Source organism: Nycticebus coucang, chromosome 20 (assembly GCF_027406575.1).
Source record: "Nycticebus coucang isolate mNycCou1 chromosome 20, mNycCou1.pri, whole genome shotgun sequence".
In the NCBI taxonomy this organism is placed as follows: domain Eukaryota; kingdom Metazoa; phylum Chordata; class Mammalia; order Primates; family Lorisidae; genus Nycticebus; species Nycticebus coucang.
The window spans coordinates 36348596-36374909 of record NC_069799.1 but is presented as its reverse complement, the minus strand read 5'-3'; the positions used below and the strand labels follow the sequence as shown (position 1 = coordinate 36374909).

Below are 26314 nucleotides of genomic sequence, written 5' to 3'. Positions count from 1 at the left end.
CCGGCTATTTTGGGTTTTTGTTCTTGTTGTTATTGTCATTGTTGTTTAGCAGGCCTTGGCCGGATTCGAACCCATCAGTCCAGGTACATGTGGCCAGTGCCTTTACCACTGAGTTATAGGCTCCAAGACCGTTTAACTTGTTTTTGATGAATTGGAAACTGTTAGATAAACTGAAGCATTATATATTTTTGAATATTTTACATCTACGATTGTGTTTTTTTTGTTTGTTTGTTTTTTGACAGAGTCTCACTATGTCGCCCTTGGTAGGGTGCCCTTGTGTCATAGCTCACAGCAACCTCAAACTCTTGGGCTTAAGCTATTCTCTTGCTTCAGCCTCCCAAGTAGCTGGGACTACAGGCACCTGCCACAATGCCCGGCTATTTTTTGTTGCAGTTGTCATTGTTGTTTAACTGGCCTGTTTGGGGTTCGAACGTGCCACCCTTGGTGCATGTGGCTCATGCTGAGCCTATGATTGTGTTTTAATAAGAAATAATTAATGGCTGCTTGATTTTTTAGTATAGCTTCTGGACTTGTTTTAATTCAATGCTCAGAGTGTTTATGGCTTGAGAAGGTATATTAAGGGTCTTGACAATGGCACAGGACAATGGACTAATTTTCAGATTGAGTCCAATACCTAGTGTTGGTATGACACAAATGTCTAAAGTGATGTAGAAAGGTGGAGTTGGCTATGATAGTTTTCAGGGGGTTAATATCTTATGTTACTTTAGACCGGTTGGACTTACAGTTTTGTACCCAGACTAGAAAAGGGGGTTAATCTTAGTGAACAAGGTTTCCCTGTGTTGTAGCAGGGGTACGTGAAAAGGCCTGATGCCATATAAGAAGAACTATCTTTATATAATAAGAACTATCTTCAGGGTAGCTTGGTGTATCTATTGGCATAAAGTACCAAGGCAGTTAAATTACAGTTAAGTAAGGAATTACTAAGGTTAGTGTGTTGGAATGGGTACCTTTTAAACTTAATACATTTATGATTAGGAGTTACAGTTTTCAGTTGTATAGAAAATATATTTTTTTCTTCACAGTAGTTGTCTTTTGACTATAAATATCTGACTATGTGATAATCTTGTGGATATATGAGGAAAATGTGAAGTATCTGATGAGTTCTAGCAGGTGCACAACTCTATTAGGCATAAAGTAAATAGCTGTTCTACATAAGGACTTCTAGTAAGACAGAAATCAGGCATTTTATTTTCCATTCTTACGATGCTTTATTAAGAAGAAAGTATTAGACAATTTTTAAAACATACAGTACAGTTGAAAGAATTATACAGTAATCACCCATACATCCACCACATACATTTTATTGTTTTTTTCTTCTTCACATGTAGGGAATTTGTTCATAGGCCACAAATTCTGTGCCCCTCATCACAATGATCCCAGTTTCCTTTTGGGTATGTTATAAACAGAGGAGCCATTCTTTAGGCCCCTTGCTCTGAGCACACCCCTGAAATCAGGCATCTTTATGACCTTTTGGGGTAAATCAATCTATACATTTTTTTTTTCATCAAAATGGAACAAAGTTGTGGGGTGAACGCACAGCTGTCTGTGTATGACAGGTCTCAAGAGGAAGATGACTGGAGATTGTATTTCTTCAATCTTAACATGGTGTTTCCTCCAGGAAGGGAAGACTAGTTTTTGTGGCCCTTCTCAGCTGCTTCTGGAGTGAGAGATGGCTTGAGTAGAGTGTGGTGGGCTCGGACTTCTAGTCCTGTGAGTTTCACTGCTGTGGTGTCCTCAGCAGAACATCTTCTGGACTAGTCTACTTTTCTTTCAGCTGTTTTTCTCAGGCCCATCTTTCCAGGCTTTGAGCTGGACTGGGTTACCAGGATAAAAAGGATGTAAATTTCCTGTAGGAGTTGACTGGGTTCTGGGAAGAGAGAACTTGTGAATAATGGATACTACTTGCTGCATTTATTGTGCATACTTTTTTACTTTAAGATTATATTAGGCTTGCCCAGACATTTGAATTGAGACTGCCTGGAAAGGTTTCTTATAAATAACTTTGTAAAGATTTAATTTGAGCCTGCTTTTAAGCGCTGTGTTTATTCACAGTAAATGGAGGGGCAATACCTGGTTTAATGTAAATGGATCTGTTGGCACAGTTTGACAATATTTTTTTTTAGTGTATGATTTATTTTCTTTTTATCTTTTCCAGATGATTGAAATCTCCAGGCTATGTGCAATTTCTAGTGAATTTTGAAAAACTTGCTTACCTAGAGTATAACTTCTGCTAGACAGACAGACCATTACTTGAAGGCTTCTGGGGATAATGTTTTTCAGAAGGACGTTTATTACTTCCATAGTTTTCTTTGTTTGCATGGGAAACGCTTTTACTTATCTTGAAAAAATATCCTTTAATCCTAGTAAATATTTCAGCTTTAGGGTGAGGATATTTGAGTGAAGTCTATCAGCTAGTTTGTTGTTGTTGTTTTTTTTTATTGAGACAGAGTCTCACTTTGTTACCTTTAATAGAGTGCCAAGTGCTCTGGTGTCATAGCTCATTGCAGCCTTCAACTGTTGGGCTCAAGGGATTTCTTGCTTCAGCCTCCTAAGTAGCTGGGACTACAGGTGCCTGCCACTGCACAACACCCAGCTATTTTTTTGTTTCTTTGTTTGTTTGTTTTGCAGGCCTGGGCCAGGTTCAAACCTGCCAGCCTGGAGCATGTGGCCCACACCCTAACCACTGAGCTGCGGGTGCCCAGTTGTATCAGCTAGTTATGGTATGGTTGGAGTGGTTTTGTAGATCTGTTGTCTGTCTAGGACAGACACTGAGTATTTTTGATTATCTGGGTGAGTTGCCTGTTTCCAACTTATGGAGGAAGAAACTTCTTTAATGCTGTTTTTGCAGGAATGTGTCATCTCATGGACTGCTTAAATTACCTGAGATTTTAGACTTCTGGGTAGCATGATCCATGCTTGGCTGTTGATGAGTCAACGTTTTTTTTAGCATGGAAATTTTCTCATTTCTTTTTTATTTCTTATCTTATAAGGGATTGAAATCAGATCAATTTAGAGGCTGCATTGAGGGGGCCATTACTTGCTTTACCGCAGTGTCACCCCTGGTTTTCTGTTGGCACAGGATTAAGTCTTTTGTGGTGTTTTGGGACGTGCATGACTGCCACTGTGTGGACAGCTTTTAATAGTTGTAAAACTTAAGAACTCTTTTTAATATGTTTTTGTTTTGTTGGTAGTAATCTTCTTTTTTTCAATATGGCATTTTGAGTATGAAGAATTAGGTAAGAAAATTTGGAGTCCATGTAAATATTTACTGTTTTTCTTTTTGACATTTTTAATGTCCTGGTTAGGACAATTAGTGCAGCTTCGGGCCAGAGTCCCTGGTGGAAGGGTTTTCATTTCTACCAGCCTTTCTGCAGTCACTGCTGTGTAACTTGCCCTTCATGTTCCTTTTTCAATGTAACTGCTTCCGTCTATATACGGAGTCCAGTCTACCTCTTCAGAAGGGTTGTCTGACGGGTCGCCTTGGCTAGAAATGAATTGTCAGTTACCTCTAGACATTGCTGGTCTTTTGGTTCTTGATTAAATTTAGGAAGTAGAGTTGGCTGGGTTCAGTCCAGCTATCACTTCTAATAGTATTTCAGGGTTAGTGAGTGATATAATTAGAAATCTTCTCATCCTACCTACAGTGAACTAGAAGTTTCTTTTTTGCTAAAGTAGGGACAAGACATGATGAGGGACATAAACTATAGTCGGTTGTCCCAAGGTGAATTTTTTTGTTTCTTTTAAAAGATCACAAGTTGTCACCCAGTAGCTGTAAAGTCTAATAGTTTAGACAAATATGTGACTGGTCTAGAAATAGTGCCAATTTTTTGTGTCTCTACTCCAAGGCCAAAGTCCTGTCCCCTGTCCTTCATGCACATATAGGAGTAAGTTAGGCAGGCCGAAGGCAGAGGCCTTAGAGCGACTTTAGGTTTCTGCAGGGCTTTGTCACACTTCTTAATTTAATACAGAGGTGCATTTTCAAGGCAAGGGTTTAAGGATTAAGCCATGCTTAGGAATCCATACCTGGCAGAAACTTGCCATATGTAGAAATCCCCAAAGCTGTTGCAGGGGTTGGAAAATATAATGTCATGTTTTTTCTTTCTTTCTTTCTTTTTTTTTTTGTTTTTGAGACAGTGTCTCACTATGTCGCCCTTGATAGAGTGCAGTGGCAGCATAGCTCACAGCAACCTCCAAGTCTTGGGCTTAAGCGATTCTTTTGCCTTAGCCTCCCAAGTAGCTGTGTCCACCAAAACGCCTGGCTATTTTTTGTTGCAGTTGTCATTGTTGTTTAGCTGGCTTGGGTCGGGCTCGAACCTGCCAGCCTCAGTGCATGTGACTGGCACTGTAACCACTGTACTATGGTCGCCAAGCCTTTTTTCTATTTTTTAATAGGCTACCTTGTCTAGGCTCTAGCTGAAAACCTAGAAATTTTACTTCCTGCATACACATTTGAGCTTTTTATGTTGATACCGAATAATCCCCATCCCCTAAATGGTTCAGTGTTGTTTTGTTTAGGCATTTAGCAATTCATTTACATGTTTTCAAGGGCATTCTAAGTTAACAAATAGCTAAAATAGAGTGTGGTGATGTCTGTCTGTACCACAATGCCTGTAATCCTAGCACTCTGGGAGGCCGAGGGGGTGGATTACTTGGGCTCAGAAGTTGGAGACCAGCCTGAGCAAGAGGAAGACTCATCTCTAGTTAAGAATAGAAAAATTAGGCTCAGCACCTATAGCTCAAGTGGCTAAGGCGCCAGCCACTTACACCAGAGCTGGCAGGTTCAAATCCAGCTGGGCCTGCCAAACAACAATGACAACTACAGCAACAACAACAAAAAATAGACGGGTGTTGTGGTGGGTGCCTGTTGTCCCAGCTACTTGGGAGGCTGAGGCAAGAGTATCACTTAAACCCAGGAGTTAGAGGTTGCTGTGAGCTGTGATGCCACAGCACTCTACCCAGGGCAACAGCTTCAGGCTATGTCTCAAAAAAAAAAAAAAAGAATAGAAAAATTAGTGGGAGGTCCTGGAGGACACCTGTAATCCTGCTATTTGGGAGGCTAAGTGAGGAGAATTGCTTGAACCCAGGAGTTTGAAATTGCTGGGAGCTATGACGCCCATTTTATTCTAGCCTGGGGCAACAGAGTGACACTCTGTCCCCCCCAATAAATAAAAATAAACTTAGGTACTATTAAAAGGCTAAAGAGTTTAATTTACTGGAAAAATTATAAAAATTAATAATTGTATAAAATTAATTGTTGTAGCTTAGACATCTGAGTGCTTTTGAAAATAGAAAGCTTTTTGGAAATCATAGTCCAGAAGAAACCACAGTTAAACCACAAATCGTTTTACAGCTCTCAGCACAAACTGATGAAAATTATGATTTCTTTTCTGGTGTGGTTCTTCATATATTATGGGAAATGTTGAAGAAACAAGTGATGATGACTAAAAAAAATTTTTTTTTTTTTTTTTTTTTTTTGACATAGAGTCTCAAGCTGTTGCCCTGGGTAGAGTGCCGTAGCATCATAGCTCACAGCAACCTCCAACTCATGGACTCAAGTGATCCTCTTGCCTCAGTTTTTCTGTTTTTAGTAGAGATAGGGTCTTGCCTTTGCAAATTTGAGAACATCTCCCTGTCTCTGCATACTGGATACCAGTGACAGGCAGCCAGACTCTCTTCCTCCAGTAACAGTCTCTCTCACTAATGCAGGAGGCCAAGGGAAAACCTTCCATTTAATTCTTTGAATGTTTCCTGGATACCAACTCACACACGGCAAATTAATAAGTGAAAAGGCATACAAACGTATTAATGTACTACATATGTGGGGAAATCCTAGAGAGATTACCCCCAACCTCACACTGGGGCTGGTCTCCAACTTGTGAGCTCAAGCCAGTGCACTCCCTTCAGCCTACCAGAGTGCTGGGATTACAGGCAGCCAACTGCACCTGGCTGATGATTGAAATTTCTAATAAAAATGACAAATAATGATGTAGAAGTCTTTTATTTTTCTTCTCTTTCAAACAATACCCATTGATTTCTTTTAGAACCGCCATTGCAAGCCCATTAAATTCCAGTTAATGAAGATGAACCAAAGCCTGAATATTAAGTCTTATAACCTCGTCTTGTTCTCCTCACCACAAGAGTAGAGGTGGATTCTCTAAAATGTCTGTGTAACAAACAAACAGCAATTCATGGATTCTCAGCCATAAGTTGTAGTTTGGAGATTCCAGGGTAGGTTGTGTTGGGGGGTGATTGAAGGAAAAGCTCTCACAAGGTACATAAGAAAGCAAACTTGGCCAGGCATGGTGGCTCAGGCCTGTAATCCCAGGATTCTGGAAGGCTGAGTCGGTGGATCACTTTAGCTTAGGAGTTGGAGACCATCCTGAACCAGGGGGAGACTCGGTTTCTAAAAAAAAAAAGAAGAAAGAAAATAGCCGGGCATAGTGGCAGTGGCAGGTTAGTCCCATTAACTTGGGAGGCTGAGGCAAGAGGATCCCATGAGCCCAAGAGTTTGAGGTTGCTGTGAACTGTGACACCATGACAATCTATTGAGGGTGACAAAGTGAGACTATCTCAAGAAAAAAAAAGAAGAAAAAAAGGTGAAACAAAACCAACTTCATGAACTGATTGGTTATAATTATGCATTGACCTTATTTGGACTATCTAGGTGAAACTCTCCTGGTTTAGTAATCAGAAGAGAATTGGCAGTTTGTGATTGGTTAAGCCAAAGTTTTTTTCCTGCTAAGTTAATGTTGGGTAGCAGAAAATAATTCTTCAAAAAATGGTAGTTTAAGCATGGTGAGTGCTTTTGAAAATGGAATGCTTTTTAGAAAGAAGCCTGACTATTAACTGTCTTATAACCTAGTCTTGCTCCCCTCACCACAAAAGGAGGGATTGAGAGGTTAGGGACCTGAAGATGAAAGATTATCCTGAGGCATGAGATGAAAGGAAAACAGAGGCCCAGTTTATGTGGTCGATGTGGCTTGCAGGTGGGGTGAAATCAGGAAAGGAATTCCACATGTGGGTTATGGCGATGGGGATTTAAAGGGTGAGGGGGGTAGCAATTGGCAGCATTTTTATTTCCTGGGAGGGACGTGAGTCTGACCCTTTCTGGGTGGGGTAGGTCAATTGGTCGGGTACACCTGATTCTATCAGGGATGGACTCTCAACAGTGGTTCTCAGCCTTCTTTTTTTTGTAGAGACAGAGTCTCACTGTACCGCCCTTGGGTAGAGTGCCGTGGCGTCACACGGCTCACAGCAACCTCTAACTCTTGGGCTCACGCGATTCTCTTGCCTCAGCCTCCCGAGCAGCTGGGACTACAGGCACCCGCCACAACGCCCGGCTATTTTTGGGTTGCAGTTTGGCCGGGGCTGGGTTTGAACCCGCCACCCTTGGCATATGGGGCCGGCGCCCTACTCACTGAGCCACAGGCGCCGCCCTGGTTCTCAACCTTCATAATGCTGCAACCCTTTAATATAGTTCCTCATGTTGTGGTGACCCCCAATCATAAAATTATTTTCTTGCTACTTCATAACTAATTTTGCTACTGTTATGAATCATAATGATCTTATGCAAACCCTGTGAAAGGGTAGTTCTACCCCCAAAGGGGTCTCAACCTACAGGTTGAGAACCACTGCAAATGTCCTATGTAACAAAGAACGTTTCTTCCCAAAATAAAAACATTTGCCTTCTATTGTTTTTCTGTTGCCTTCTTATCTGCTGCAGTTAGAAAATTCAACCACTCTTGTAGGATGGCTTTTTCCTCGACATAATTTCTGCTTCTCAGGTTCATTCAGATTCCTAAAAGAATCATTTACAACATCCCTTCTTCCCCCCTCATTCTGTCTAATCATTTTTTGTCTTTCAAGAAAATGGTCTACATTCCCATGTCTGTCTTCTTTTATGAAAAAAGAGTATTTAAGCTTCTGTACCCCAGTGGGAGGTTGGGGTAATCTCCCTATGATTTCCCCACATATGTAGTACATTAATAATTTTGTATGCCTTTTCTCTTATTAATTTGCCATGTGTGAGTTGGTATCCAGGAAACCTTCAAAGAATTAAGTGGAAGGTTTCCCCTTGGACTCTGCATTAGTGAGAGAGACTATTACTGGAGGAAGAGAGTCTGGGTGCCTGTCACTGTCAGCCAATATGCAGAGACAGGGAGAGGTTCACCAACTTTGTCAGAAGGCCAGCAATTCTGGAGAACAGTGAGAGTAGCCTCTCCAAGACTGTTCTCTTTGAACATTTCCAGAATCACAGATTTATGCATAATGGTTCATAGCAGAGGGCACATTAACTTTCAATAATGAACAGCACAACTCAGTGACAATGTCTAACATTTCCAATTCAAAAGTTAATTCTATAAATCAATCCTCCCAAAGCAAAGACCATATAACCCTTATTTATAATAAGAAACCGCACAACTTAGTGACTATCTCTGACATTTGCAATTCAAAAGTTAATTTCTGAAAGATTCAAGATGGGCATCTTCAGGGTGGGAGCTAAATTTACAAAAGAATAAGCATGGGAGACAGGTGGGAAGGTCTTGTAGGACCTAAACCACCAGACCAGCTGTGTCCTGTAGGTCCTGGCCTGTAGGTCCTGGCCTGGCTGACTCCATCTTCTTCTCACTACAGGTGATTTCAAGTGGTGTGGAAAAACTCAGTCCCTCAGTTCGTCTTATACATGGTGTGAGAAAAGACTTTCTTTAGGTCCAGATTAGGATATAAATGTGTAGGTTTATTTTATATTAGAGAGTGGGTGGAAGCCAGGAGAGAGAACAGAGAGCAGGGAGTAAAGGGAATATAGTGAGAGAGGAGACCCGAGAAGGGTGAGGTCTAGGAGAACAGGTCTTCTCAAGGAGACCACAAGGATACACCTGCAGGGTCCTCTCCATGGTGACTCAGCTCTTAGGAATTTGTAGACTTATCTTCCTGGAACTTAGAAATCGGCACTTCTGTGAAATCCTGTAGTTTTGTGGGGGCTGGAATAGCACCTCCCACTTGATTCATACTGGCCACTGAACAAGCTACCTATAGGTTGGAACTTTTGACTGGAGATAAAATGGGGAAGACCAAGCCAGTTGGGGAGCATGGCCGTTTGGAATTCTTCTATGCTTTAAGCTCCAGGCTGGTGAAGAAAGCCCTTCCTCTTATAATGGTGTTTGGGGGTTCTTTCTGTCCATTGGGCCTCGTCTCTCTGCAACAATAGCAGTGGGAAAGGAAAGCTTAGTATCCCAAAGAAAGAAAGGAAGAATGCCCAGGCTGAGGTCAAATGGGACCTGAAGATGAAAGGGGAGTGGGAGTCATTGCATCCTAATTCATAAGTTATTGTCAGTATGAATGGTGGGTTCATTTTTTTCTCAGCAAAGTTTGAAGACAAGCATTTTTCTAGGTGTTTCCAATCCTTAGCCGCGATTGTTGATACTCTCGTTTTATGTGTGGGAATCACTGGAGGCTTAAATGAACAAACACAGAAAGAGAAAATAGCTCAGGAAATGTAAAGGGAAAGAATTTACATTTTGGGGCAGCGTCTGTGGCTTAGTGGGTAGGGTACCAGCCTCAGATACTGAGGGTGGCAGGATTGAACCCGACCCCAGGCAAACTGCATGAAAAAATATCTGGGTGCTGTGGCAGGCACCTGTAGTCCCAGCTACTTGGGAGGCTGAGGCAAGAGAATTGCCTAAGCCCAAGAGCTGGAGGTTGCTGTGAGCTGTGATGCCATAGCAGTTTACCAAGATTAGTAAAATGAGACTCTGTCTCTAAAAATAAATAAATAAATAAATAAATAAATATAAAAGTAAAGCAAGTGGGGAGAGTATTGAAACAGAAATGTATGACTAACCACAAAATTCTGCTTTTGTTCAATGCTTGCTAATCTACCTGGATGCACCTGGGCAGCCTGCATGCCAACCAGGATGCAGACCAAGCCTTAAAAACCCTATTCCTTAAGCCCTTGGGGCTGCTCTCTGAACCCCTGTGTTGGCTGTGAGCCAGTCACCCACCGGCTCTTCAATAAAGGGACTCTGCTGCGAATTCGGCTTGTTTGGCAGGGTGGTCTTTGTGGAACTCCTGGCATAACATTTGTGGAACTCCGGGGCATAACATGGTCTTGGAGTAAAACCCTTATTTTTCTGTTTTTTTCTCTTTTTTCCAAATGCTAACTTTCCATCCAACTTACATTATCAATTGTTTTCCTTTTCTTTATTCTCATTTCAAAGAGATGCAATATTTTTGTTATTTGTCATTTCTTTTGGATGATTGTTTCCTAAATTATTATTTTTTTTTTTCACACAAGAGTTTCACTATGTTGCCCACGGTACAATGCCATGGCTTCACAGCTCACTGCAACCTTAAACTCTTGGGCTTAAGCGATTCTTTTGCCTCAGCCTCCCACATAGGTGGGACTACAGGTGCCTGCCACAACACTTGGGTATTTTTTGGTGGTAGTTACCATTGTTGTTTGGCAGGCCCAGGCTGAGTTCAAACCCACCAGCTCCAGTGTATGTGGCCGGTGCCCTAGCTGCTGAGCTACAGGCACTGAGGCTAAATTTTTGGTTTTTATAAGTTTCTGAACATGTCTCATAAAAAGAAAGCAGACAATAATCCCATAACAGTCTGTGGTCAAAATTTTTGTGCCTTTACTCCTTCAATCATGCCTAGGCACATAACTTCTTGTCAAAATGTCTTCACATTGAGATTCCCCATTGATAATGTTGCAGGGAGACGAGGCCGAATGGAGAGAAAGAGCACCCAAACACCATACTTAAAATTAAAAAGGATTTTATTTCAGCTGGTGGAGCTTATTGTATAGAAGAATTCAAAATGGCCACACTCTGACTGGTTTGGTATTTCCCTTTTTATCTCCAGTTAGAAAGTTCCCACCCACAGGTACCTTTCTCATTGGTCACTTAAAGTCAAGCAAAGACGCTGTTTCAGCCCCCACAAAACTGCAGGATTTCACAGAAGTGGAAATTTCCAGGTCCCAGGAAGTTAAGTCTACAAATTCCTAAGAGCTGACTCACCATGGAGAGGTGTATCCTTGTGGTCTCCTTGAGAAGACCTCTGTTATCCTTTTGCAGGAAGACGAGGCCCAACAGAGAGAAAGAGCACCCAAACACCACGTTTATAAGAGGAGGGGCTTTATTCACCACTCGGGAGCTTACTGCATAGAAGAATTCCAAATGGCTGTGCTCCCCAACTGGCTTGGTCTTGGCTTGGTCTTTCCCTTTTTATTATCAACAGTCAAAAAGTTCCAACCCACGGTACCCTTCTCATTGGCCAGTTTGAATCAAGCAGGAGATGCTACTCCAGCCCTTACAGAACTATAGGATTTCCCAGAACTTGGAAATTTCCAAGTTTCGGGAAGTTAAGTTTACAAATTTCCAAGAGCTGAGTCACCATGGAGAGGATCCTGCAGGTGTATCCTTGTAGTCTCCTTGAGAAGATCTCAATCTTCTAGATCTCCTAGATCTCAATCTTCTTGGGCATCCTCTCTCACTACTAGACCTCACCCTTCCTGGGTATCCTCTCTTGGTAACTGTACAGGATAATGTGTCCTCAGCCACCCTTCTGTCTTTAGTTGGTCCAGAGCTTTACACTTGTCTGAGGATGACCCAAGATGCCCATTGCATCCATGTTTACTGGAGTGTTCACAAATACCAATTGCTGGGACATAGCTGTCCAGTGGATAGCCTGAGGTATGGGGATGGAGCCTCTCTTGGGAGTATATGAATGCCTTTTAGTTTGAGAGCAGTCTCTTAGTATACCCTTCATGTAAACAGCTAACCCATTGGGACTTAAGTTTTTTTATACCAGCCTCAGCTTTCATTTCTGGGACAAATTACTGTTAGTGAAGTACTGGCATTGGAAGGAAAATGCATAAATTATTTCTACCTTCTGGATTCTCAGATATTTCAAAGGAGGAAAATTATCTCAAAAGATAAGGATAACCAATCCCAAGCAAAGTGTTTTGAAAACCTGCAACACAGGCTGGATGTCCATAGTTCAGTGGTTAGGGCGCCAGCCACATGCTTCGGGGCTGGTGGGTTTGAACCCAGCCCCGGCCTGCTAAACAAAACAAATAGCTGGGTGTGTGTCAGGCTCCTGTAGTCCCAACTACTAGAGAGGCTGAGGCAAGAGAATTGCTTGAGCCCAAGGGTTTGAGGTTGAGCTGTGACGCCACTGCACTCTACCAAGGATGATAAAGTAAGACTCTCAACCAAAAAAAACCAAATCTGGAGCACAGTTCACACTTCATATGCCTTGAAAGCTAGGGTACAGTTTCTCCTGGGAGGGTGGCCATTGAGCAATTCTGTGAGCAGGCTGAGGGTGAGGGTGGGAGGATGTCTCAAGGGATATATTGGGTGACATTACTTGAGTGAGGTAAGTCTGTATTTCAGTTTCCAATGAACCTCAAAAAGCTTTGCTTCTTTATTTCAGCTTCAGTTTTTCATTAAGTGTAAAATGCAATACATCAGTAGAACTTAAAAAATAAGAAAAATTTCCTGAAAATGCCAGACAGAACTAGAGTTCAGGAAAGGGAATTAAATATGTAGTGATATATGCCATTTCATTAAACAAATTGTTTTTATCTTTTTTTCTTTGAGTGAGTATAGTGAAGGAGCTAAGTAAATTTCACCCAAAAATATGATTCTTTGGTATAAAGAATATTTTCAGTGAAAAAGTTATTTTTGATCAGAAACCAGAACGCACTTCCTTCTCTATAAAACCTTGAGTATCCTGATTTTGAATCAGAAGCTGCTGGACTCCTTATCACATAGACAGGGCCCTAAGGTTATTTGAAGCTCAAGACCTGTCTCTCAGGTTAATCTGCAAATCAATCTGTTTCCACCCATCAACACACATTCCCCCTAGCAACCAAATGCTGCCCCTATACTTTCCCCCACTCTTCCCCGTCCCTTCTAAAAGGCATCTTTAAAAGCCACTGACTATCACTGAGACTTTGGGAAATCATTCTTGTGGTTCCCCCCATGGGCATGGTATTTGGAAATAAAACATTCTCTTACTAATCTACCGTAACTGTGAGTTGATCTTTTCAATGAACCAACCTAAGGGAAAAGGGCAAGTTTGACTATGATCCCTTGAGTAGTTAAGGTTTTGAGATATGTTACTGTCGGAGGATGATTTCAAATGAAAGCCCAGGGTTTAGCTTTGCAGTGATACCAAGAAGAAGAAAAAGACGAAGTGTGGATTGCTTCATAGCTGCATATAAATTTCCACATTAAAGTGTGGTAATCAATTGGTGAATTGTGTATATTCCCAAATATCAGTTCCTCTTACACAGACTGGACAATCTGTGACAGTAGGTAACTTTGTTCTGTTTTGTATCATCTGGAAGTTGGAGTTTAATGCTAAATGCTGTGGAAGGGGACTTGTAAACTTGCAGAGATGGTCTCAGAAGATTGTTTACTAAATGATTTGTTTTGTTTTGATGGAATTAATTAAATGACATGATTGTCTCACAAAGTAGATAATTTGTCTTTTGATGTTGACATAAAAAATAAAAAGTGTCTTACAAATTCCGCCGATCATATAAACATCTACAGTGAGTTTGCAGAATTTGGGTGTATTTCTCAAATACTTGATATTTTTCTCATCTACAAGTAAGTGAACAAACTTGACAGGGAACCAAAGGTCTGAGTCTAGTGACTAAGACAAGGTCTCAATCTTGGTGCTCCACAAGATGATCATTGAGGGCCCAGGAATACAATACTTCCCTGCAGGTTTTCAGCCTGTTCACACCAGCTATGGAAGAGCCCTATTGTAGGGACAGATGTGTAGAGCCCTGAAAGACATTGTGCAATAGAATAAAACTGAAAGTATTGCTTAGGGAAAGCATGAAGTATAAGATCTGCAACCATCACACACAAGGGCTTTCTTTAACAGGAGCACACAAATGTAGAAACAAGGTGGGTGATGAGGGCAGAATGGAGGGTGGGGAAACAATCTGCCTGGTCAGGAGATGTTTCATCCTGCAGTCAGACAGTTCTTAAGAGGGGCATGAAAAGGTGCTAGATATTGAAGTCAGACTTAGAATTGGCCGAAGTTCAGAGTCCTGGGGGAAAGAAGAGTAACTTCAGTAGAATTTTATGAAGAAGTATTTTTTTCTGACTGGTGAAGAAAGAACTGTTCAGATAATTGATTATGAGCTAGATATGGGAATTTTCCGAACCTGTGCCTGGCCTTGTCATAGGTAAAATAGAGAGTGTCACCTAAGTCACCATGGGAAGTTTTATTTTTTGCAGTGGGCTGCTCTTGAGAACACAGACCCTGGGAAATTTTTGTAATCAGAGCTCTTTCCCAGGTTGAATTACACTCCCCAGTCTCTCTCATCATTATCCCCTGGCCCTATACATGCCTTCTTTCCATTTTTTTCGTTTTTTTCTTTTATGATTTTTTCTTTGTGAGACAGAATCTAACTCTGTCACCCTGGTTTTACTATTTAAAGTTGGGCACAATCTTTATGGACACCCTGTATAATTAATGGTGCTGTCAGATCTTATTGAGGACTGATTATGGTGATTTAATTCATCTTTGCAGTATCTTAAGTTGTTTGAGATGAACATCACATTCTGGCTTAATATAATAGTTCTTTTTCTGTCTGCAATTATGGTGGATTCTTCTGGAGTTCGAAATGACTTTGTTTTTAATGATATAGTATTTTTGCACAACATCCAGAATTACCAGATATGACATAAACATAGATGATGCCGAGGCAGGTGCAGTGGCTCATGCCTGTAAGCCGAGCCAGGTGGATTGCCTGAGCTCACAGGTTCAAGACCAACCTCAGCCAGAGCGAGGGCCCATCTCTAAAAATAGTCAGACGTTGTGGTGGGAACCTATACTCCCAACTACTTGGGAGGCAGAGGCAAGAGAATTGCTTTGAGCCCAAGAGTTTGAGGTTGCTATGAGCTATGCGGCCACAACACTGTACTGAAGGCAAGAAAGTGAGACTCTGTCTCTCAAAAAAAAAAAAAGAAAAAGAAAATGGATGATGCTGATGCCCACTAAGTGTGACTCCAGAGGATGCTTTCCATCTCATCCTTCCAGTCACAATGCATAAATACACAGCAAAGCGCATGCTGTCCCAAATAATGAAGCTGCAATGGCCTCTGCCAATTTCCAATCTCCCTTCATGAGAAGTTATAGTACATGGTGTCCCAAAAGTTGCACCCAGAATCACCATACATAGGGAAAAAGAGAAATCATAGCTCTGTGTACTTTTATTTACAACATGTTTTTTTTCTTTTGAGACAGAGTCTCAAGCTGTAGCCCTGGGTAGAATACTCTGGCATCACAGCTCACAGCAACCTCCAACTCTTGGGCTTAAGCGATGCTCTTGCCTCAACCTCCGAAGTAGCTGGGATTACAGTCCCCCACCACAACGCCTGGCTATTTTTTGGTTGCAGTTGTCATCGTTGCTCAGCAGACCCCAGGCTGGGTTCCACTGCCACCCTAGGTGTATTGTTTCTTTTTTTGAGACAGAGTCTCTCTATGTCACCCTCTGTAGCATGGTGTGGCATCACAGCTCACAGCAACCTCAAACTCCTGGGCTCAAGCCAACTTCTTGCCTCAGCCTCATGAGTAGCTGATAATAGAGGTGTCCACCAAAACACCTCCTTATTTTTAGAGACAGGGTCTCACTCTTGCTCAGGCAGGTCTGGAACTCCTGAGTACTGGGACCACAGGTGTGACCTGTGGACCCAGCCTTCTTTCTGAAATTCGTAAGCAAGAACATAAATAGGCATTGAGTGATTATTCACTTGGAAGTAGAGTAGGTGTTGCTGTTGCAGAATCAGATTCTTAGAGTGGGCATAATAGGAAATAACTTGTATTCATATTAAACCTTGAGAGGTGATGCTTAACTAAGTGGTCCTCAGCCCAGGCTTCCAGGTAGGATTTCATGGCCAGAAGCACCTCATCTGTGACTCTGCCTTCCCACAGATTCTGTGAATCTGGGTGTGTCATCCTGTGGTTTTCATGAAGTGCCCGCATGTGCTGGTAAGTTTAGGTTAGTATCAAGCATGGTCGTTTCCAGATATATTTAAGTCCATGGAGTTTATTTATTGTTTTCCAGAAAGAGGTCATAGGGCCCATATTTTCATTCCCGTAGCAAAAATTGCTGGCAGGGAAGGGCACTGGAGGCCAAGAAATAAAAGAAATGTATACTTTGGTTATTATGTGCAATCTCCTTCTCCCTGACTCCTGTAATAAAGAACAGGAAAGGGTGAAATTTTTTCTTTACTTCAGGGTCCCTCTGCCTGTGGATATGGTGGTGGTAGTAGTGGGTGATGGTGATGCCTTTAAAGGCATATTATCAAGGGTGGTGCCTATAGCTCAAAGGAGTAAAGTGCCAGCCCCATATATTGGAGGTGGCAGGTTCAAACCCAGCCTTGACCAAAAAACCAAAACAAAACAAAAAAGGCATATCATCAAGATGCAGGAGTAATATGTCCAGATAATCTCCTCTGAGAAGGAAATAAAGGCAAGAAGGAAAAAGAGAAAAAAATGAATGTGAATATGTCCAAGGTCCAGAGCTGTGCCCACTTTTTCTCCTGCAGTATCTTGTTCTTAGAATTTGCAAATCTTTACGTGATGTTCCTGCCTAATAAGTTTGTTTCGAATACAAGTTTGTTTCTTATAATAGTCAAGGGGTTTTCCAAAAATCCTTCTCTTCCACATATATGGCAGACTTTTCTTTCTATTCTCTTCATCCAGGTTTCTCATAGGCCCTAAAATATTCTCACCTTAACTTTATAACCTAAAATGGTGAAAATGTTCCCTTTCTCTCTGTTGAAAATATAAAAATGTTGATGCCCAAGAGTCCCATTGTGGATGAGGTTGGGTCATTAGATATTAGCAAAAGAAGGGGCATATGTGCAGTTTAGCTTCCATCTGGAAGTTCCATCAGTTCTACATAGAATAAGATGAAGCACATGTTCTTTTACAGAAGACGGCATTAACTGCCTGAAGTAACTCAATGAATAATTAGAAAAGCCTGGCTTTCCAGAATGCTAAAAAGGACATATTTAAAGACATGATTTGAGACTAGAAAATATGCCAGGTATCTGTACTTTGAACTTTGCCCAAAACTAGTTTTTTGTTTTAACATGGTTTTTTTTCTTTTTTTATTATTGGGGATTCATTGAAGGTACAGTAAGCCAGGTTACACTGATTGCAATTGTTAGATAAAGTCCCTCTTGCAATCATGTCTTTTCCCCATAAAGTGTGACACACACCAAGGCCCCACCCTCCTCCCTCCATCCTTCTTTCTGCTTCCCCCCCCATAACCTTAATTGTCATTAATTGTCCTCATATCAAAATTGAGTACATAGGATTCATGCTTCTCCATTCTTGTGATGCTTTACTAAGAATAATGTCTTCCACTTCCATCCAGGTTAATACGAAGGATGTAAAGTCTCCATTTTTTTTAATAGCTGAATAGTATTCCATGGTATGCATATACCACAGCTTGTTAATCCATTCCTGGGTTGGTGGGCATTTAGGCTGTTTCCACATTTTGGCGATTGTAAATTGAGCTGCAATAAACAGTCCAGTACAAGTGTCCTTATGGTAAAAGGATTTTTTTCCTTCTGGGTAGATGCCCAGTAATGGGATTGCAGGATCAAATGGGAGGTCTAGCTTGAGTGCTTTGAGGTTTCTCCATACTTTCTTCCAGAAAGGTTGTACTAGTTTGTAGTCCCACCAGCAGTGTAAAAGTGTTCCCTTCTCTCCACACCCATGCCAGCATCTGCAGTTTTGAGATTTTGTCATGTGGGCCATTCTCACTGGGGTTAGATGATATCTCAGGGTTGTTTTGATTTGCATTTCTCTAATATATAGAGATGATGAACATTTTTTCATGTGTTTGTTGGCCATTCATCTGTCATCTTTAGAGAAGGTTCTATTCATGTCTCTTGCCCATTGATATATGGGATTGTTGGCTTTTTTCATGTGGATTAATTTGAGTTCTCTATAGATCCTAGTTATCAAGCTTTTGTCTGATTGAAAATGTGCAAATATCCTTTCCCACTGTGTAGGTTGTCTCTTTGCTTTGGTTATTGTCTCCTTAGCTGTACAGAAGCTTTTCAGTTTAATGAAGTCCCATTTGTTTGTTTTTGTTGTTGCAATTGCCATGGCAGTCTTCTTCATGAAGTCTTTCCCCAGACCAATATCTTCCAGTGTTTTTCCTATGCTTTCTTGGAGGATTTTTATTGTTTCATGCCTTAAATTTAAGTCCTTCATCCATCTTGAATCAATTTTTGTGACTGGGGAAAGGGGTGGGTCCAGTTTCAGTCTTTTACATGTAGACATCCAGTTCTCCCAACACCATTTATTGAATAGGGAGTCTTTCCCCCGAGGTATGTTCTTGTTTGGTTTATCGAAGATTAGGTGGTTGTAAGATGTTAGTTTCATTTCTTGGTTTTCAATTCGATTCCAAGTGTCTATGTCTCTGTTTTTGTGCCAGTTACATGCTGTCTTGACCACTATAGCTTTGTAGTACAGACTAAAATCTGGTATGCTGATGCCCCCAGCTTTATTTTTATTACTAAGAACTGCCTTAGCTATATGGGGTTTTTTCTGGTTCCATACAATATGCAGAATCATTTTTTCCAAATCTTGAAGGTAAGATTTTGGTATTTTGATAGGAATGACATTGAATAGGTAGATTGCTTTGGGAAGTATAGACATTTTAACAATGTTGATTCTTCCCATCCATGAGCATGGTATGTTCTTCCATTTGTTAATATCCTCTGCTATTTCCTTTCTGAGGATTTCATAATTTTCTTTATAGAGGTCCTTCACCTCCTTCGTTAGGTATATTCCTAGGTATTTCGTTTTCTTTGAAACTATGGTGAAGGGAGTTGTGTCCTTAATTAGCTTCTCATCTTGACTGTTATTGGTGTATACAAAGGCTACCGACTTGTGGACATTGATTTTATATCCTGAAACATTACTGTATTTTTTTTTTTTTTTGTAGAGACAAGAGTCTCACTTTTTATGGGCCTGGGTAGGGTGCGGTGGCATCACACAGCTCACAGCAACCTCCAACTCCTGGGCTTAAGCGATTCTCTTGCCTCAGCCTCCTGAGTAGCTGGGACTACAGGCGCCCGCCACAACGCCTGGCTATTTTTTTTTTTGGTTGCAGTTCGGCCGGGGCCGGGTTTGAACCCGCCACCCTCGGTATATGGGGCTGGCGCCTTATCGACTGATCCACATGCGCCGCCCCATTACTGTATTTTTTGATGACTTCTAGGAGTCTTGTGGTTGAGTCTTTGGGGTTCTCTAAGTATAAGATCATGTCGTCAGGAAAGAGGGAGAGTTTACCTCCTCTGCTTTAACATGTTTTTTTTTATCAGAGTATGATCGACTTTTTCTTCCCTATCATAGCAATAATATTGTCTCCACTTGTGAATTGGTGTCATCTTTGTTTATTGGTTCAGAAATCAACTGGGATAAATCCAGTGTCTACAGTTCACTGTATGTTTGACAAAATATTATCGTGGAACCAGAAGCATTGGCATTCCTGTTCAGCTTGTAAGAAATTTAGAAATTGAATCTTCACCCCATATTATCTCCTGAATAAATTTCTACAGTTTTTTCAAGATCTCCATTTTTTATTGTACACGTTTAAACTTCAGAGGTACCATTTAACTCACCATGACTTTTTTTTTTTTTTTTTGAGACAGAGTCTCACTATGTCGCCCCAATAGGGTGCAGTGGTATCACAGCTCACAGCAACCTCAAAGTCTAGGGCTCAAGCAATTCTCTTGCCTCAGCCTCCCAAGTAGCTGGGACTACAGGTACCCTTCACAATGCCTGGCTATTTTTTGTTGCAGTTGTCATTGTTGTTTAGCTGGCCTGGTCCTGGTTCGAACCCAGCAGCGTTGGTATATGTGGCTGGCACTGAGCCCCGGCTATTTTTCTTGTAGTTCTCGTTGTTTGGCAGGCTCGTGCAGGTTTGAACCCGCCAGCCCCGGTGTATGTGGCCAGTGCACTAGGTACTGAGCTATGGGGGCTGAGCCTAATCATGACATTTTCGTGTAGAAAATGTACGCAACTTGTACTGTATGATGTAAATAAGGCACAAAAGTATACATGCCATTATTGATGGCCTTTCATTTCTGTTGTGTCAACCAAAAAAGTGTAGTGTGTCCACTGGTTTGGTGGGTGTTACGCAAGTCAGAATAAGTTCTCTTCACTCATGTAACTAAAAGTGAAATTTAATCTCCCCCTGGCTTCTTGGTAAATATGTTTGTTTTTCAGGAACTGTTGACATTCAAGGACGTGTCTATAGAGTTCTCTATGGATGAGTGGGCCTGCCTGGACCCTGCTCAGCAGACTTTGTATCGGGATGTCATGTTGGAGAACTACAGACACCTGGTCTTCCTAGGTGAGGATAACTGAAATACACAGTTCCTGGTCTACACTACGCAATTCATGTTCTCTCTTTGTAGAATGTTTTTATTCAGTTTCTTCTTTGACTGCATGAGTATCAGTTTCTTGTTTCTAAGGAAAATTTAGGGATATCATGGTATAGAAAAGAAAATACCGGAGATGGTTTATTTTGGTATTAATCTTACCCTTTTTTGGCTGATGTATATCCTTCACTAGATTAATGGTAGTTTCAGAAATTTAGTGGCATAGATTGTTACTCCGAACTTTAAGTCTGATTTATAGCTCCAAATTTTATTTCAGTACTACTGGGTAGTGGAGTTAAGAATCCTCCAACTTTAAATACTTCTTAAAGATTCTGGAGTTTCTGTAGGGAATGTCTATTTGGGGATAACTCTTTCAGCATCTTCTTTTTTCTTTTCTTTTTTTTTTTTTTTCAGCATCTTCTGAAATGTTCTTTTCTCTGTTTTAGCAAGGTAACAGATTACCAGTTGAAGAATTCTAACAAGAGTCATGTTCCTTTTTCTCTAATACAACAGGTCTTACTCTGTCTAAGCCAGACCTCATCACCTGTTTGGAGCAAAGCAAAGTACCCTGGAAGGTGAAGACACACCAGACAGTACTCAAGCCCCCAGGTAGGTTGGAGTGAATGCAGCAGACAACACTGTTCAGAGGTCCAAAGGTCGAGGAGGAAACCACCCTATATAATATGATTAGGGAAGCTCAGATTGATTGGGAAAGATTTCTGAGAATCCTGGGTTTCTTTCTCTTGTTCTTACATAAGGGCACTTCTGTATTGGTTATTTTTATTTTTATTTCCTTATTGACACAGCATCTCACTCTTGCCTTATACTAGAGTGATATGGCATCAGCCTGACACAATCTGAATCTGCCGGCTTGAAGTGATTTTTCTTTTTCATCCTCCCAAATACCTGGGACTACAGGTTTCTCCACAATGCCTGGCTAATGGATTTTCTATTTTTAAATAGAGAAGGGAGTCTCACACTTCCTCAGGTTGGTCTTTTTTTGTTTTTTTTTTTTTATTAAATCATAGCTGTGTACATTGATATGATCATGGGGCATTATTCCCTCAGGTTGGTCTTGAACTTGTGACCTAAAGCAATCCTCCCAGCTTGGCTTCCCAGGGTGCTAGGTTTACAGTTGTGAGCCACTGTGCCTTTTTTTTTTTTTTTTTTTTTTTGTAGAGACAGAGTCTTATTTTATCGCCCTCGGTAGAGCGCCGTGGCATCACACAGCTCACAGCAACCTCCAACTCCTGGGCTTAAGCCATTCTCCTGCCTCAGCCTCCCGAGTAGCTGGGACTACAGGCGCCCACCACAACGCCCGGCTATTTTTTGGTTGTAGTTCAGCCGGGGCCAGGTTTGAACCCGCCACCCTTGGTATGTGGGGCCAGCGCCTTACCGACTGAGCCACAGGCACCGCCCCACTATGCCTTTTTAATTAGTCCTTAATTTTTAAGAAGACTTTAGTTTTCAGTGATATTCCTTCTAGATTATAGTGAAAATAAAAGAACTTTCTGTAGCTGGAATGTGACTGCAGGATGTGACTGCTCTTCCATTGCTTTTAAAAACATAAAATATTTGTGTATTTTTTAGTATCTCTGTGAAAAATTTTTTTTAATATTCTTTAGGCTGGGTGTGGTAGCTCACATCTGGAATCCTAGCACTCTGGGATCCAAGGTAGGATGATTGCTTGAGCTCAGGCTTGTGAGACCCTGTCTCTATTAAAAACAGAAAAATTACCTAGGCATTGGAGTGGTTGCTTTGATTCCCCCAGCTGGGGTTGGGCGGGTGGGGGTAAGGCTGGAGAACTGCTTGAACCGAGGAGTTTGAGGTTGCTGTGACTTAGGCTGATCTTACGACACTCCAGCCTGGGCAATAGAATAAGCCTGTGTCTGGAAAAAAAGCTTGTTTTTCTTTAGCATCATATCCAAAATATGTGCATGAAGTGGTGATATTGGTGATATTAGCTTCTAAGTAGGTGAGATGACAGGCATGAGTCACTGTGCTCAGGTGTCATTAAAACATTTTTCTCTGTAGACAGTTCCCAAATGTTTGTTACCATGGTGAGCAGACATGAACATGGGACTTCTATTCTACCATCTTGCTGATTTTACTGTCTCTATATATGTTTTCACATTCCATTTATTCTGTATTCAATTTTCTGTAATTTTAGATTTAAATATTCAGGATTATGTATTAGAATTTCAACTTATGTAACAAATAATTTAGACAATGAGTAGGCATTCCATATTCATTAAAAGGCTTACTTGAAAGTTCTGATTTACTTTAGGTAAAAAGAAAATCAAAAGAATTGTCATTACTTTCCTGAACCTATATCTAAATTAATTTTAATTTTTCCTAAATGCTTATTTTGCATAGTATGAATTATTGTATTTTACAAAGTTCATATTTTTTATTTAGAAATGTAAGGCTTTCAATTGCCTCTAAAGGGTGAATTAAACGTTTTCAGTTTTTGTAAAAATAGCAATATATTGGAAACATAATAAAATTATCTTTACTGTGTTTAGATGTGTATTTATTAACATTTTCTAATAAGTACCTCATATTGATAAATTGTACATTTGCAATGAAAATGTATTACCATATACTACATAAAATAATCAATGTACCTGCTTTCATTCAATAAAATGGTAACTAATATTAAGAAAAAATATGTGCTTTGCATCAGTCCACAGTCCCATTGGAACATTGTACTTATCCAGAAAAGAGAATTTTTTTTTTTTTTTTTTTTGAGACAGAGTCTCAGTTTGTTACCCTCAGAAGAGTGATGTGACATTATAGCTCACAACAACCTCAAACTCATTTGGGCTTAAGGGATTCTCTTGCCTCAGCCTACCAAGTAGCTGGGAGTATGGGTGCCCACTACAATGCCTGGCTATTTTTTTGTTGTAGTTGTCATTGTTTTTAGCAGGGCCTGGCTGGGGTTCAAACCCGCCAGTTCCAGTGTATGTGGCTGGCGTCCTACCCCTATACTACAGGTGACCAACCTAGAAAAGAGAATTTTTGAGAGGGAACCTCACTCTGTTGGCTGGGGGTAGAATGCTGTAGCATCATCTCAGCTTCAAACAGTTTCCAAACCTGGGTGGAAGCAATCCCTGCCTCAACCTCCCTAATAGCTGGAATTACAGCTGCCTACCACAACTCGTGGGTATACTTTTCTTCTTTTAGTAGAGGAGAGGGTCTCACTGTTGCTTACTTAGGCTGGTGTCAAACTTGTGAGCTCAAGCAGTCCTTCCACCTTGGCCTCCGAAAGTGGTAGGATTACAGGTGTGAGCCACCTCAGGTAACCCAGAAATTTAAAAAAATGGTATAGCAATGTTGCACACAGAATATAATGTCTAATTTTCTTATTTCTGTTTTGTAATTCCATGTTAGTGTGTTTCTTATCGTTGTAGGCTTTTAAACCTCAATTTAAACCAGAGACTTGTTTCATCTGTGTAGTATAATTTTGGATGAAACCTCAGCAATTACATATATTTTAATATGTGGTTCAATTGAAATTGAATCAGCTATATGTCTTCTACTAATGATTGCTGTATGTTTTTTCTATTAATATTACCCCAAGTTTGTTTATGGATTATCTTGAATATTTCTTTTCCTGGGTGATTGTCAGTGGTTGTTGTGTCCCATCTAGGTTAATAGTCATGGGAATAGTCTTACTCTTGGCCAGTGTTTATTGAAGAATCTATATTTTCTTTGGAGAGGAAAAACTTTGTGTAATTTTCAGGTAATATTTGAGAAACTTTGTAACTATTTTTGTTGCCCCATTAAAATTTTAATTTTGGCGTCACTTCCGGTTCCCTGGCGTCCTCGCCGTGTGCGGGCGCGCTCTTCGCATAGTGGACCGGATACCTCAGCGGAGGCTCGGAGCAGCGGCGGGGATCGGTCAGGCAATGGGGCCATGGAGCCACCGCTACCGGGTTAAGCAGGTCCAGCCCACCGGTCCCACTGTGATGTGGGGCTAGACCTGCTGCCCGGGCGCCACCCCGCTGTCCCAGCCCGGAGCCTCGTCATTCCCCACTATTTTGGCTATGGAAAGGGGAAATGTACTAAGCAAGGTCCATCCGGAGACCGCGAGACACGTTTTGGAGATGATCAACTTGAAGATCTTGAGGAGGCAAATCCATTCTCTTTTAAAGAATTTCTGAAAACCAAGAACCTCAGCTTGTCCAAAGAAGACGCAACCAACAGAATTTATTCAAAGGAAGCCTCGAGGCACTCAGTGAGACTGACCACAACTCTCCGACCATCCAGCCTGTGGGGTATGGCCTGAATTATCAGCAGCCATTTTTCGAAGACCCAACAGGAGCTGGCGACCTCCTAGACGAGGAGGAAGATCAGGATGACGAGTGGACTGGATCCTATCTGCCATCTGCCATGGAGCAGACACAGTCTGCAAGGGTCACTGCCAGCACATCACCCTGTGGCATGTACCTGTCATTTTTTTTCACTCGTGCGAGCTGACCTGGCCCAAGGCTCTGCCCTCGTGGACATTGAGTGACACAGACTCTAGTGTGTCTCCGGGATCTCCAGCAGGGAGTCCTGGCACAGACTTTGCAGCTCACAGAGAGTTTCTGGGAGACTGGCCTCTACAGACGCTGCAGATAAGTTATGAGGCACTGAAAGATGAAAATTCTAAGCTAAGGAGAAAGCTGAATGAGGTTCAGAGCTTCTGTGACACTCAAACAGAAATGGTGAGGACACTTGAGCGGAAATTAGAAGCAAAAATGATTAAGGAGGAGAGTGACTACTATGACCTGGAGTCGGTGGTTCAGCAGAAACGGCTGTAAAGGCAGAAAATCAAGTCGTGGAACCTAAACAGGAAATAAATTTGCTCCAGGCTCAGGTCTCCAACTTCAAATGTGAGAAGGAAGATCTGAGGTCAGACCAGGGCGCCAGCTTGACTGTTGTGAAGCAGAACACTGATGTGGCCTTGCAGAACCTCCACTACGTCATGAACAGTGCACAGGCTTCCTAAAAGCAGCTGGTTTCCAAAGCCAAAAGGTTGAAATTTTGTTGCCGAGAGCCTTAAATCTATAGACAGAATTTCTGAAATTAAAGACAAGGAAGACTCCTGAGGAGCATTTTGATGCTCTCAACTTGAAGCTCTGTGCAAACCCGAGGTCACTCCTGCTTCATCTGAATGTGCAATTGTGTCTTTAACTGTGCGTTCTTCACCCAGAGTGAAGTATTTATCATGAAACACTAATTTCATGACCTAGAACAGTGTTAATGGCCGCCCTCAATGGGAGTCGCTCCTGTCTGGGAGTCCAACATACAACTTACACGCAGTCCTGTGAAATTCCTTCTGTTTTATAGATTCTAATGACCTGTTGGAAGGAATTTTTAAATTGCTAAACATAAAAATAGCAATTCTATAATAACTGTTTTCCATTACCATTTAAAAAAATTGTAAGTTAAGTTCAGTGGATTAAACTTGATAACATAAGTAGAAAATGCTAAATGAGCCGTCATGGAAATGATCGGCTTGAGCCTTGACTTGTGTCTTCTCACCTTTACTCAGTGTCCCTCTGTTTCCCTGTTCACTCTTGTGACCTTCCCAGGGTGGCCTGCGTGAGGAGGTGCTGCCTCCTGGGTACCTCCGTCCTCCCACCAGGACTCCATGCTGCCTCAGCCCCACCTCTCCCGTGAGCTCTCAGATTTGAAAAACTGTCTTGGGCTGAGGGTTTTAATACATATTTCAAGTAGCATTTTGTACAATGAAGTTTAGAATTCAGGAATTGAAAGTGTGTCCAGGGTGCTTCTAGTCCCTCACCTGTAAGAGGGAAGGACAAAACGTGCACTACGTGCCTTTTGGCTATTTTCTCATAGAT

General features: G+C 41.4%; 1 protein-coding gene, 1 non-coding gene and 1 pseudogene across 2 annotated transcripts in view; 2 read left to right on the top strand and 1 right to left on the bottom strand.

Annotated features, from left to right (window-relative positions):
• The window catches only part of LOC128572817 (zinc finger protein 726-like), a 255683-nt gene that overhangs the window by 218172 nt on the left and 11197 nt on the right, over positions 1-26314 (top strand). The window contains exons 2-3 of the mRNA XM_053572929.1: positions 20308-20434; positions 20976-21071. Coding sequence (XP_053428904.1) covers positions 20347-20434; positions 20976-21071 — 184 coding nt within the window. The 5' untranslated portion in view covers positions 20308-20346. The remainder of the gene's footprint in view (positions 1-20307; positions 20435-20975; positions 21072-26314) is intronic.
• On the bottom strand, positions 1342-1466 carry LOC128573235 (small nucleolar RNA SNORA11). Its single transcript, XR_008376389.1, has one exon. It is a non-coding gene; the product is annotated as a small nucleolar RNA SNORA11 (small nucleolar RNA).
• On the top strand, positions 24374-25558 carry LOC128573075 (endosome-associated-trafficking regulator 1-like; annotated as a pseudogene).